General features: G+C 45.7%; 1 protein-coding gene across 2 annotated transcripts; it reads right to left on the bottom strand.

The window, feature by feature from the left end:
• Window positions 1-2,933: 2,933 nt before the first annotated feature.
• Window positions 2,934-12,575, bottom strand: tsku (tsukushi small leucine rich proteoglycan homolog (Xenopus laevis)). 2 transcript variants are annotated; one of them, XM_076049767.1, is made up of 3 exons: window positions 12,350-12,575; window positions 5,862-6,173; window positions 2,934-5,511 (listed from the first exon to the last, which is right to left on the bottom strand). In XM_076049767.1, exons 2-3 carry the CDS (start codon window positions 6,165-6,167, stop codon window positions 4,771-4,773), a joined length of 1,047 nt encoding a protein of 348 aa, XP_075905882.1. In that variant the 5' UTR covers window positions 6,168-6,173; window positions 12,350-12,575; the 3' UTR covers window positions 2,934-4,770. The 2 variants fall into 2 exon arrangements, with proteins under 2 accessions (XP_075905882.1, XP_075905881.1); XM_076049766.1 differs by lacking the exon at window positions 12,350-12,575 and adding an exon at window positions 6,929-7,209.
• Window positions 12,576-14,559: the final 1,984 nt, after the last annotated feature.

Genomic DNA, 14,559 nt, shown 5'->3' with positions numbered 1-14,559 from the left:
CGAGTTCTTCCTGCTTACTTATGAAGCATCATGTGAAAAAGACTCCACTTCTCTGAAGCATAAACACCTTTTTAAACAAGGTGGCAGTCGGCTACGGAAAGCCGTGCCTCTTGAAATGTGCATGAGGAGATAAAGTAGGGCACTTCAAACAGAGGGTCGTAAAAGGTTGTAGACTCTGTGTGGAGCCATTCTGGGGAGCCAGGTGGGTGCATTTTGACCCTTGACCCCTTGAAAGCCCTGCAGCCAGCCAACCATTTGCTCCTTGCTTTTCCATATCAGCATTTCCACTTAACACACTGTTTGAGCACTTGGAGAGGCAACAAAGAGGCAGAGGAGGCGGGTGGAGGGGTGACTGGCGTTATCTGAGGAAGCCCTGAGAGTCCAGCTGCTGATGGAAACCAGATGGAGTAGAATAGGTAACGGGGGAGGGGGGTGGTCCTCTGAAAGCCCCTCCTCAGACCACCTCTGACTCTGGGGCCTCTTTGCCGCTCTTAGCATGTAACAGCGTTTCATAACCTGCCTGACGGAGGTCAGCTGGTGCAGCGCTGCGCTGTTTCTGCCGCGCTCGCCACGTCTTCCTGCCCGTGCTCTTCCTCCCATTCAACAGAGAGGGAAGGGTGTGTGTGTGTGTGTGAGAGAGAGAGTGGGTACAGGGGTGTGTGTGTGTGGGGGGGGGGGGGGGGGGGGGTGCATCCACCGCTTTGATGACAAGCTGCAGTGTGTGTTTGTGGAATGCAGAGAGAGGGAGAGGGAGAGAGAGAGAGAGACACTCCCACCCAGAGGTAAATCTAAGCAAGCGTGACCCAGTTGCAACCGGAGAGCAGAGCCAGGTCACAAGAGTGGCCGTGGCACTGCACAGGTGGCACGCCAGAGTAAACTCAGTTCACTCCTCCTGCACGAGATGACAATGTGCAGTCGTCCCAAAACAAACAAACAAACAAACAAACAAACAAAAAACCGTCTGATGACTTTTGCACGAGTGATTGATTGCATCACAAAGCGTTTCCGCAAGACACACTGGGGTAGTGACCGTGTCTTTTAGAAGGAATGGAAGCTTTTGCACGTCCTGAACATTAAAACTCTGGCCCCAAAATATTTCTGCTAATATTCAAAAACCTTTTTCAGCCAATCGCACGCTTCTCCTAAATCCTCCAAAGTCTGAAAAAGACACCAGGAAAATTATTTGAGGAGATGAAAAAAAATAACTTTTTGGAGGTGAACAGGCTGACGAGGCAAATTCACCCAGTCGAGAAAGACAGCAGCAGCTCGGGCCCTCCTACTGGTGGCAAGCTCAGGCACACCCCACCACTCCATAGAGAACCGTGGCGTGCTATAAACTTTGGCCAAAGTCACACAAAAAGAGAAACACACACAAGCCGTGGTGCAAGAGGTGCTCATTGCAACATGTAGGATTTTTCCGGGGAATTGGAAAAGCTGTCATCATAATGGAGAGGAATTGAGGTTGCCGTGTAAACACCGAAATCACTACCGTGCAATTAGTCTGTTTAAATTCAGCAAAAGTTGCACAATGAAACTGTCGAGCCAACAAACAGGGACGGCAGGAGAGAACTCGAGTCGCCCAGAGCACTTGAGGCTCCGCTGTCCAGGGAAAAAATTGAATTATCCGCTCGGATGGCCTGATCCTCAGACAAATGGAACCTGACCTTCCCAGTTAAATCCTTCTGATGGCCGTTGGGGCACTTAATAAAGGACACCCGCGGCTCGGCGTGCCTGTATTAATTACACGCAGTTCAGAGCTCCACTAATTGGGCCGGACCTCAGCACAGAGGCAGCTTATTACCCTCCGTCACCCCCACCAGAGACTGAACCTGCACTCATCCTGTTTACAGTCGTCATGCTCCTTTGGCATGTTTGCACTCTAATTCCCTCATAGATCAACTTAATGTGTCGGTTGGGTAACAGGCAGCTGTATTCACATCACTTGAGATGCTTTTTGTTTTTAACCCTATAAATATTTGGCCATTTCCATCCATTTTTCCTCTGTCACTGCTGCTGCAGTACCAGTTCCTTATTTGGCTTCTTCAGACTATAGTGTTACTCTTTACCTACAGTCATGGTCATGTAACGCTTTCGCTTTAGGATGGGGAAAGCAATTATTTCATTTTCAAGATTGTGAGACAGAAGCAACTTGTAACAGGACTAAAAACCTTTTCCTGACTGATTTTATCTGTTGTTCGATTTTACTGTGATTATTATTTATTTATTGTACAGTGCACTTTGAGTGCGTTATAAATAATATACATCATCATTATCATCATCATTATTATTATTATTAACAATGTCATAAAAGTGTAGCGCAGTCACCGTGGAAGTGTTGAAATGGCATCAGTATCATTTTACTTTTTAGAAAACTGCTTAAAGTCAGAATTTAACCAAATTGAACCAAATCGCCATTACACATAGAGTACAGCCCAAGGAAGAGTTTTAGGACTTCCTACATCTTCCCAGACACGTACAGCCAATGATGTAATCGGTGAAAACCCCCTTCTGGTTCATCCAGGCCAAACAGACTGGGTGGAGTCTCTGAGAGGAAGCTAAAGTGGGCTGGTGTGTGTTGAGGACCACACACTGATAACCAAGACGCCACAAGTCGTTTACTTCGCAGCTCGGTGCTGACTGGTGCTGCCTGGTGCTGCCTGGTGCTCGGCCAAACCTCCAGATTTCCAGCGCCTTCACAGGAACGCGGTGCCTGCGTGTTCAGATCAGGAAATAAAATCTCTCAACTCAACTCCAGTAGAGGGGCACACCCTGTCATGAGTCAAGGGTCGTTGAGAGAACAAGTCCCATATATCAACCTGAAAATCAGGAAGAAAAACCCACAAAGTTTAAACTCCTCTCTGGGTCCCAGGCCTTGGTTGCGACACACCTAAAAACAGCTGCGAATCCTATGAAGCATCCAGCAAATCGGCATGTGAGGCAGTAATAGAAAGTTTATTATACATACATATAAAGTTACATATAATGTAATTATATATACACAAATATAATCTCCATGTGACTTTCAACTAACAGCAAGAAAAAAGTTTTTTTTTCATTCAAATTGAAAAAAAAAAATAATACCAGACCTCAAGCCTGAACATGCAGTCGTGAGGCTGATCCACAGAATCACCACAGGAATGCCAAGAAGCAAGGCTGCACCAGTCTGCCAGAGGACAGTTTTCATGAAGTCCGACAGGCTGGCATCACTCGATGATTAGAAAGAGCCACCAGTCTTAACTAGTCAAGTTTGCTCTTACCCCACTGATTTGTTCAAAGGCCAATCAAAAAAAGGAAAAAGAAATTGGCAACTTGGTCACAGCTTCATTGTGCCAATCAGGTTTTGGCACAAACTGAAAGGCGAGCAAACGCAAAAGTTGGCTGTCCACCAAACAAATCAACAAGGAAAACAAATGTGTCATCAGGCACGGGTTAATTGCCATACAAATAAGTTCAAGTCAAAATATTTCATATGCTGGTGAAGGTGAAGCTAAGACCTGGAATGCAGACAGGAAACAGCTCGGCAGCCAAGGCCAGAGAGGAAAACGTGATCAGAAAACATTCACTTCTTTGCACGCACAGCATTGTGTTGTTCCACGGAAAAAAACTCCCCGACTTGCCCGCTGGTGTCATCGTGGCTGACTGCGCTAGCTTGTCTCCACAAAGCACCGAGTGCATTAGTCCTAATCATTGTGCTTTAGACCCGGTCCCATAGGACGACTGATAAATCCAGGCTCCCAACCTTCCGACAGGACTCGCTCAACTGGTTCCTACTTCAGTCTCTGTGTTCGGCTTGGCTTCTCTATTGGTCTGAAATTTCCTCCAACTATAAACATCCCTTTGTGTAAAACAGCATCACATTCAATGTCTAAAATTTGTGTAATTGTATTAGTGGTCTACCGTCGAGAGATATTTTTCAGTGTGGACATTTATAATAACGCCTGTAAGTCACTTTTTTTTATTAGTGTAGGTGATATATAGCCCAGTTACATAGTCATTCCCTCCAGAATTGGCACCCCCATTTTTCATGTCTGTACTGACAAAAAAAAGGCTTTGACTATACACTACCAGTCAAAAGTCTGTTTTTTTTCTATCTTTGTAACTTTCTACACTGCAGATAGATACTGAAGACATCAAATATATGAGCAAGATATATGCAATCATGCAGTAAAGAAAAACATGTGGTGGCTATTTTGATGTTATTTTACACGTTTATTGTTTCCTACATAATTCCATGTGTGTTCATACGTAGTTCTGATGCCTTCAGTGTGAAACTGCAATGTCAATAGTCATGAGAATGAAAGAGAAGACATTAAATTCATAGAGTGTGTCCAAACCTTTGACTGGGAGTGTATGTCAAAATTGGAGGCAAACTTCTAAAAAAGGCGGCACATCAATGACACGCAGCATATTTGTGTCAAGGTTTTGTGAAGGCTGGGTCAAACCTTGAAGACATTCACCGGTTCCATTTTTGAAATGGACATAGGTAGGTAAAAAATGTATTGGTGGTGGAGAAAACTGTTTTGCATATCAAAGCAGAAAAGGCATCTGGTGGTTTTTGTTGCAGGTGTACAACGTTTGCAACATTACTTCATATTTCAACCAGGTTGTCCACCCATTTGTTAATATGAAAAGTGTGCGGTAACAGTGGGACGGTCAGAACTGATCAACACAGTCACAATGCAGCTGCGTTGATAGGAGGAAGGCAGGGGGGGCGTTCAGTTTTTTAGTTTTTGCTTGTTTGCGTGTTTGTTTTGGTCCTTTTCCACCGTGTCAGAACACGATGCCCTCCATGTTACAGGCGAGAACCTCCATGTGCTGCAGCTGACCCAGCTGCCGGTGGAACTGCCCCTGCTTCTGGCTCCTCCAGCAGCTGACCCCGCCGTCCAGGGCGATGCTCTTCAGGCTAGGCAGGTGGCTCAGCATGTTGCTGGGCAAGGACTTTACGCCACAGCCGGACAAGTTCAGCTCCTGCAGGGATTCCAGGCCCCTGAACATGGCCGGGTCCAGAGTCTTCAGTTGGGGGTTGTTGGACAGATCCAGGACCTGCAGGCTCTGGAGACCCTCGAAGCTCCGCGCCTCAATTTCCTGAAGCTCCTCCAGGCTGCTGAGGGACAAATAAATCAGATCCTCCAGCTGAGGGAAGGCCCGCTCCTTGATGTGGGTGATGGGGTTCCCGTCCAGGTTGAGATCCCGCAGCGGCAGCCCCGACAGTTCCGGCACATCCGTGAGTCGGTTCGTTGACAAGTTCAAGCTTTGAACGTGCAACTTTTTCCCGTGCGACACCGCCGAGACCGAGCGGAGGCGGTTGTGGGACAAGTCCACCGTGAGTGGCTCGCTGTGGACTTTGGTTGTGAACACGTCCATGTCAAACTCCCGGAAGCTGTTGTGGCTGAGGTCGACGTCGGCCAGCGGCAGTCCGGAGAAAGAGCTGGGCGACAGGCTGGCCAGGTCGTTGTTGCTCAGGTCCAGAGTCTCCAGGTAGCGCAGCTTGGACAAGGCGTTGGGGCTGATCTGTGCACATGGAGGGCAAAGGGGAAGAGAGAAAGGCAATGGTCTGTTAGCTTTTAAAAAGAAGGTTCACGGAAAGTAATTTTCCATGCAGTAAACCAACTTAAATGATCTCCTTGGCATTTTCTACACATTCCAAACACATTTTGTCTTTGTTGTGCATATTTAAAAAGTTGAAAAAACAAATGGCGAGTGCTGGAAATGGTGTGCATTGGGTATTCATAGTAATATCTGCGCAAAGTTCGTACAATAAAAATGTTGTTTTAAGAATGAATCTCATGCTTTTAAAAAAGTAAAATGAATGTAAATTTAAAAGATAAATACAAGTTTCATAGCTTCCTCCAGCCACTGACCTTTGTTATGTGGTTGCTGCTCAGGTCCAGGTTGACCAGTGTGGTGTAGCCGGGTCCGGCCAACACGGTGTCGTTGAGGGGGCCCATGGCGTTAGAGGACAGGTCCAGGTGGGTGGTGTCCAGCGGGATGGGGATGGGCATGGTGGCGCCGGGTCCCAGCCCGCCGCAGTCCACCCTGGTCAGGCTGAAGCTGTCGAACAAGCCAAAGGTCTCCACCTCGCAATGGCAGCCCGGGTAGCAGTTCTTCACCGCGCCGCACGCGGCCGAGGCCAGCAGCCACAGGCCGATGTACAGCAGGAGGGCCATTACGTTCTGCAAAAAAAAGAAGAGAGGACTTGAAAAGAAGCGAATGACGCTCATGCACGTATCAAGAACGAGTTGTCCCAGAGAAAAGAAACAAAAACGGACCAAAAAAAACTCTGTGGAAAAACTGCAAAGCGATTCAAAACGTCTGATCAAACGTCTGACAACTATGTTTTCCCACCACAAAGCGTGTAAAACAGCTTTCTATTGACACAGCCAGTGTCAAACACCATCCGCTGTCCTACTACAAGTCCAACACCCACTCTTTCAACACTCTCTGGTCTTGTGAATAAAAAGCCCTTTGAGTACAAATGTCCTCCCCTCAAAGCAAAAAACAACAACATGGAATGGCTCACTGAATGGTTCCGATTAGTGATCTATGACGCAGGAGCTCCATGTCTGTTACATTCAACGTTTAAGATTCAACCTACTCTGACATGCAAAATCCAGATTGCTCTTCCTCCAAAGCTCGCTGGTAAAACTCGGAGGTTCACAGGTGTTTGAAGGCCACCTGCTAGGTAAGACTTGACACCATTTGGTTTAAATTAGCCTTCCGCTTATTTTGCCAGTAGCATTAAACCATTACTTCACAAGTTCATTTGAATTAACTCCATCTTCTATAGCGCCACAACTACCGCGCTGTAAAGTAAAAAGCATGCACATGCGAAAGCATCATCGTCACCGAGCACCAATAGAACAGTCAGTTTAAATCAAACTGAGCAAAATGCTGGTAAAATACCAGCCTAGCGAGCGACCCAGCCTACCTCTGCACCAGCCGCTGCTGCACCAGCATGTATGTTCCGCTTGCGCGTTAGTGAATGAAGCGCTGCGGGAGCCGTGTGCACACTTGTGCGCTTGGATAAGAGTGAAAACTGTACAGAGGTGAGGAGTTGTGTAACAGGTAGAAACACTTTGTCACGGAGGCCCCTCGATGACACAGCAGCGTGCGGGGAAGACAAACGCTCGGTGGAATCCGGGGCTCAAAAAAGTCAAACTTCTCTGTGTTCTCCGCCAACTCGTCTGAAGATCAGTCCCACCGTGAGCACGAGAAGAGAAAGAGTGAGAGAAGACCCAAGACTTCTCCGAGATTGGCAAAAAAAAAACACACCAACATTTTGGAAGCAATAACGCAAAACTTTTTTCAAGTGATGCAACCTTGCACGTCCAGAACGTGAGTTCTCGTTTAATAATCACGTTCAAGAAATCTTTTTTGCAAAAATAAATAAATAAAACTGTCTTCAAAATCTTCAGTGCCAACTACTAAAGGCTACAACTCAGATGCACACTTTGTTTCTTAACCCCAGCAGACTGAGGTATGCGGCCGGCAGCAGCCACTATCGGTTCAATCTAAACATGGGTTAATGTTGTTTGACTTTGCTTATGTAAGAGGATGAGGTTATGCGGTTAAGCGCCGGGCCGAGATGTGCCGGCTGGTTACGCCGGCTCAAAGTCTACTTGGCCAGAGTTGATTGCATTTTTTTGTTTTTCTTGACTTGGAACTTCAGGAACGCTACAGGCCGAGGCTGTCACCCGTCAACATCGGTCACTTCATGTCCTATCACCGCCAGTCCTTCAGGGTTGACTCAGGGAGTCTCTTCCACACGTCTGCACACCCGGGACGAGTCGCTGGTTCATTACAGAACCGACACGGGGAGACAAAACAAGCCTCCGCACGCACAATCACGTCGACGGACAGTTTATCGTTTGCTGCCCCAGATTAGTGCGCACGTCTTTGCACTGCTGCAGGAAACTGGAGCAAGTTGACGGAAGCCACACAAACACAGGGGGAACGTACAAACTCCACTCACCAGCACCCTCTGTAAATATTTGATTAACCTATTTAATAAAGATTTTATTACAGAAAATACGATTTCTTACTTCCAGTTGGACTTCAATTAAACATGCTGACAGCGATAGAGGGTTTGGAAACAGTTATTATGTAAACACCTACCGAGTGTGTGTGTGTGTGTGTGTGTGTGTGTGTGTGTGTGTGTGTGTGTGTGTGTGTGTACATGGTGTGTACATGCTTTTGTCCGATTTAAGCTGCAGGTTTTCAAAAGAACGGGCGCGGTTGCTAAGCCAAGTACACACGTGTCTGACTCACTGAACAAAATTTAAAGGGGAAATCACACATTTCTGCACTTGGTACCTCGGACGTGCAAATTATTCATATAAACTCTGACTCACTTGAAATGAAGGAATCCCCTTTTCTTCCCTATTATATTGTCGAGTTGTTATGGCAGGGCTGTAAACAGAGGGCTATTTTTCCTGTTTTATAGGCCCAGTGTGTTTCAAAATGATCGGATGGGATTACGCTGGTCGGATTTGATTCAATCTGATGATCTGATTTGAAAACTGAGTATTTCCAAGCAGATCCAGAGAAGGCAAAGCCTGAGAATACACACATACATGCCTATTAGCATTATTAGCATATTAGAGGGACAACAGCCTTTTTCTACACAAACAGTGTCATCGTTTTACGCAAGCAAACTTGTTTGCCAGCGGTCGTTGAACTACAGACCAGTCACGTGTAGAGAGCCAACACAGGGAACTGCGCGTAAATCAGAGCCGTCTGTCACCGCAGCTGATGCTCCTCCGCTCCTCACTCATCCGTCACTCCTGCCGGAATGGTGAACTGTCCGCACCAGCTGTTCTTCTTCGGCTCCCGCCACTAAATCTCAGCAAACAGCAAAGTGCCGTCTCTGCGCTGCCTTCCAATCAGGCTCGTTTGACGAGCCGCTATTTCCCCCGCATTAGGAGCCCGAGTGGACAATTGGCAGAGACCTGTAAAGTACCGCTCCGACGCCTTCTCACTTTCCAAGAACTTCTCGCACCTTTTCATCTCACAGAGGAAGCGGCGCGACGACTCCTCCAGTCCAGAAATCCTTGTGTGCCTGTGTGCGCGTTTAGTGACTCCATCCATGAGTGCATCTACTTCTTATCATCTCAATATTCCGAATTACGTAAGACACACCCCTTTTATAGCCTTGAAACAATCCAGGTTATATCACATTTATAACTCCCACTGACTTCTGCTCTATTTAATTATGCAAAACATGTTTTAGGAAATATTACAATGACATGTTTTTTGTTGAGACAAAAAGGTCTTCCTCTGTGCTCTGAAAGGCCTCTCCCACACTTGAACGGGTCAAATAAGTGCTCGAGGAACAGCAGATTCATTTGAAAGAGCTGAAGTGCGTTAAAACGATCAGGCAGTGTTGATGCGTCAGCACCGTCCCAAGAAAGGGCAAGATTCAGACAATTTTTTTTTTTTGCTGATTTCAGGGGCATTGCAAATAATGAAACTTCAGCAGATGTGACGTCGAGGGTTCTGTTGTGAGGTGCAATTCTGGTAAAACTCTGTAATGTTATGGTTGAGGGGGGAATCGTGAAATTAAGATTCATCCCTCTAATCAGCAGAATATCAAGATTAAAGGTTCATGATTCACCGCAATATTACACTGTAATCATTTCATTTCTGTAAATATAGAGATGTTTTCTTTAACTCTACATCTTATTTTGTTATACTTCTATTCAATGCATATTTCTATTTGTGTGGGCTATATTTCTATGTTTTCTGTCTGTGTGAAAGTCAAGAGACCCCTGACTCCTATTGTTATGCTTGCATTATGCCAGTTCAACATCTTGAATCTTATTTAGGGGACGTCGGACAGTTTAAGAACACTGACTCGGTACAGCGGCCACGGGCCAAAGGTCTCCGGGGAGTGGAGCCCAGCGCGGCGGCTCGCCACTGGCGGTGATCAGGGGCCCGTTGCACGAAAGTAGGATTCCGTCATCCAAGATGAGGAACTAAGCCGCGCTCAACCAATCCACAACACGTGTGTCCAGGCTTAATCGGTTGCAAAAAAAACACATCCAGGATGAGAGCACACGGATTCATCAAGCCAGCTGAAACCTATCCTTCCTCAGATAGACCCCCGTTATCGAGCTCAGAATCAAGGATTCGCAATGACAACGAGAGCGGCGTCCTTTTCCCGTCCGAGGCGGAAATCCTCATGGAGGTTTATGAGGAGGTAAAAGAAGAAATACAGAAGAAAGGCAACACCACCGCAGCGTTAAAACAGAGAAAAGCGTGGCGAAATATCGCAGACCGTCTGAATGCGTAGGAAGTGCACAAATACGAACTCGCTCCTCCGCTAGAACAATCGCAATTACGATCATAATAGTTAATAATAATAATCATATCCGAAAACGAAGTTGTACGAACCAGTTGAGTTTTTGTTTTAGCATCATTTGGTGCCCACACAAAATTTCATTTGTGTAACAGGACTCAGATGTTGTGTATGGAGAGAGCCATCCTGGCAACATAGTGGGAATTAATGGAAGGAAATTTCCATTACGCAAAATTGCCACTATGCTAATTGTCACGGGTAAACAGAACTCATAAGTTATCAGACAATTGTATGCCCAGCATCTACAGCAGCAAATGCAACTGGCTGATTTGGACATACAATACAAGAAGGTAAAGACTGCAGACATTTTATAAGAGTCCGAAATAAAAAGGAAAACAATAAGAAAACTCAACCTTGAAATGGAGGGGAAAAAAAAGAAGAAGAAAAAACTTAATTAGAGCAGAGTCATGCTTTCAATGCACACTGTATGCTGACTGGAACAAAAATGTAATAATAATTATTCTCATTTCCTCTTCGAGCTCCAAGAACATGACACATCTTAAAATAAATAAAGGTCAATTGAATTATGATGGTGTCTGTTTGTTTCATGTATGCACCTTTTGACCTAAAAAGAGATGAAAGTTTTTTTCTATCTGTAATCCCACCTTGGTGCTATGATTGGTTGGAAGTTGAAACTCGGGCATCATTCATAAAGTTAGAAGAAATGCACTTAATGTACCATGAAATGCAACTTCACAGAAATATTAAAACACTTTATGGTAATAAAACGTGAGAAGAGGGAACAGTTGAAATATCTATTCTTTAAGGTAGTAGATATCACAATGACATTGAATTGGAAAAAAAAGTACAGTGATAATAAACTAACGATTTGCAGCTTGTGAGGTGTAAATAGAAACCTCAATAAATGTGGCAAGACGCAAAGGGCCTGGGCAGGCTTCCAACGCCAGACTCCCAGGTGATACTCATGCGTACTAACCATTTGGCCAAGTAGCCAGGGTGCATGATCAATTATTGGAGGCATAGTGACAGGACCGTCAACTGTCACAAAAAAGAACCTCATGTAACTCTTTGATGTGTATTCATGTTTATATGGGATGTGTATTTTTATATATGATGCGTGGTAAAGTATAAATTATGTAACAAATTATCAAATGATTGCAACATTATCTCAACTAATTTCTCTATAATGATTGAAATTAAATGATTACAAAAGTTGAAATAATATAATTAAATTATTCCAAACGTTGAAATAATGCCAGTGAGTCTAGTTGAATGTGATAACAATGTGCAGTGTTGAGTGGAATAACTATTGGTTTCCGTTGGTGGCGATTGTTTACTGAAATACGGGGTGAGATTAAATAGATCCAAGAACTTGGCCTGGTCTGGAGCAGGTTCACTCCACAGAATAAATCTCCATGGTAATGTATACCATAACATGTACTTTTGTGCAACCGGATCACGGATAAATTCATCCAGGATGACCAAGATATCCCGGCTTAATCCCTTATCCTAGTTTCGTGCAACGGGCCCCAGATTTCTCGCAGCCCGTACGTGGCAGCGAGAGCTCCGGGCTCTCACCGCCGAGTGAGTGCCTCTCCGAGGCGGCAGAGACGGCGAGAGTCAGCGGCGGCCGGGCAGCCCCGCCCCTTCCACATGTCATCCTCAACGCGGCGCGTCAAATGTGCGCTCACGCAGCAACAACAACAACAACAACAACAACAACAACAACAACAACAATAACAATAACAACAACATCAAGCTTTATGTTGCTCACGAGGAGCCTTGGGCGCGAGGAGCAGCGCGCGGTAGCAGCACGGGTCAGCCCGGTCACCAGGGGCGTTCTTCTTCTTCTTCTTCTTCTTCTTCTTCCTCCTCCTCCTGCTCCGTCTTTTTTTTTTTCTTCTCCTTCTTCTTCTTCTTCCCTCCCCGAGCACAGAGGCCACCGTGAAATCTGATCTGACCACCGGGGCTCTCCGAGTCGAACACGGGAGGGGACGAGAGCGTAAAACTAAGAAACTTCACTTCACTCACTGTGGGTGTTGGTCGCCTCTCGGACGGAACGCTTGTCCTCACTTCACCGTCCCCATGTCGCTGCTGAGCCCCGCAGCGCCGCCGCGTCCCCGCTGGCACGTCGTCGGTCCGCAGTCCCGCATCGAGCTCCGCCAGATCCTCCTGAGTGTCTGCTGCTGCTGCCCCGTCACGGCGGCCCGTCTGGGTCCCAGCCCAGTCACTCCGCTTCCATCCCTCCAAGTCCGCCCCTCTCGCCCCCCCCCCTCTCCCCCCTCCCCTCCCCTCCCCTCCCCTCCCCTCCGCTTTCGACTCGGTCAAGCGCAAATCAAAGCCATACAACTTCCTGTCAATTTCCTTTCAAAATAAAGACATCGTGATGCAGCTCACACTGGGGTGGGCAAGCCTTTTGACTGGTAGGCCACAGTGGGTTTTGAAATTTGAGAGAGGAGCACTTCTTCCTGAGCTCAGGGTCATGGGGTCTGCTGGAGTCTCTCCCGGCTGTCGTATGGTAAAGGCAGGGTGACACCCTGGACAAGTCGCCAGTTCGTCACAGGGCCACGTAAGAGACGAACGAAGACAAGCAACCACTCATTCACACTCACACAAACTCACGGACAGTTTAGAGTTCCCAATTCAACTCACATGCATGTTTTTGGACTGCAGGAGGACACTGGAGAACCTGGAGAGAACCCACGCAGTCACAGTGAAAACATGCAAACTCCACTCAGAAAGGCATCTCGACAACAGCCTGTTGAATTATTGCGCTTTATGTTGAAAGGTGGGCGAAATGCGTTGCTTCCGGTCGTTGGCCGTTTCTTGTTATCTACGCCCTCTAGCGGCGCCGTCTCCAAGGCACACGCCGTCGTTACGCAATTCGGGAACGGTTTGTTTGGTTTGGCTTTCACTTGACACTTCGATGATAGTGATAAACTGAAAACGGCCACGGGAAACCTTGAGGTTCTCCGTTTTGTTCGCACGCAAAACGAAACTTAACAGGATTCCATAGTGTAAAGTCTTTTCTTTTCTCTTGTTTTCTCTTGTTTCGTGTCTTTTTTTTTACCCCAGTTTTTAAGATATGTGTTGCACTTTCATTAATTTTACTGAATCTTTTGTTTTTCCCGTATACCTCTTTGTATGTTACGTATGTTGTTCATATGTTGATTATTTGCAGTTGCACTGCCACTTTTTGCACAAGACAAATTTACTTCAGGACATTAAAGTTCTTGAAGGTTCCATAATGTAATGGAGCGGACACATTCTAAGGTGCCACTGAACTCTTTGTAAGTCAATTTAACATGTAATGGATGTGCAAAGAAAAAAACGAAAAAGTTATGTTAAATTATATACTGGCTATCACAACTTTTGTAATACACATACATTTTTGTATCTGGACATCATAAATGTATTCTAATGAGAAAGAAGTAGGCCACACCTTGTTGGATAAGACGCTGTCAGAAGCAGGGGACACAGACAGTCAGGGACAAAGTGTCAAATTATGATGAACATCTGTCCTTAGGAGAGCATGAGTACATCACAGCATCACACCTAGACATCACTGCGCACACACACACACACACACACACACACACACACACATTCAAACTGAGGGTGATAGTTCTTGGTTGAAGGATAAGAGAAATGCTGGCGTCAGACACTCACATGCCAACTTGCATGTGGTGTCTAGGAAATTCTTAGGCAGAACAGATAAGACAAGGATAAGGCTGGAAGAATGAGAACAGAAGAGTCCACGGTGGTGATAATAGGCTACATCATGAATGACGATGATTAATAACTCACTTACACAGCAACAAAATGAACTCTGTGCACTTTAAAAGACGAGGCTTCGTGTGTTTTCTTAAAAGGACCGCTGTTAAAAATGCTACCCTCTTTACTTGTGGCCAAAAACCATTATGCCATCAGCCTTCGCCCCTAGATGGCGGCATAGAGCAGGTTTTCTTTGGGAAGTCAGAGAATGGTGTCATAAAAGTTGTAAGAAACAAGGTACAAAATAAGGCGTATGATGTTGGAGACAAGAAACAAGACCAGGAAATTTGTAATAAAGTCATTGTGATTTAGGGGATTCTTTGCCTCCTCTTTGTACCAACAATGTTTGATGCTGTTTCACCTCAGCTGGGAGATAAAAAATGTGGTAAATAATTAGATCATACCGGTCAGGAGATAAATGATAAAGATAATCATCAGTTTAGGTTTTAGGTATTTAATGATAGAAA

Source organism: Nelusetta ayraudi, unplaced genomic scaffold, assembly GCF_046127955.1.
Source record: "Nelusetta ayraudi isolate G7.1 ecotype Tasmania unplaced genomic scaffold, CSIRO-AGI_Nayr_v1 ptg000120l, whole genome shotgun sequence".
In the NCBI taxonomy this organism is placed as follows: Eukaryota; Metazoa; Chordata; class Actinopteri; order Tetraodontiformes; family Monacanthidae; genus Nelusetta; species Nelusetta ayraudi.
The sequence above is the reverse complement of the archived record's forward strand: the minus strand, read 5'-3'. Positions and strand labels throughout refer to the sequence as shown.

What these genes read in the sequence shown, in the direction of transcription:
- tsku (XM_076049767.1), bottom strand. Translation starts at nt 6,167, where the DNA reads ATGGCCCTCCTGCTGTACATCGGCCTGTGGCTGCTGGCCTCGGCCGCG. An exon ending in GCAGCAACCACATAACAAAG is followed by an intron (nt 5,512 to 5,861) that starts GTCAGTGGCTGG and finishes CCATGTGCACAG; the next exon opens with ATCAGCCCCAACGCCTTGTC.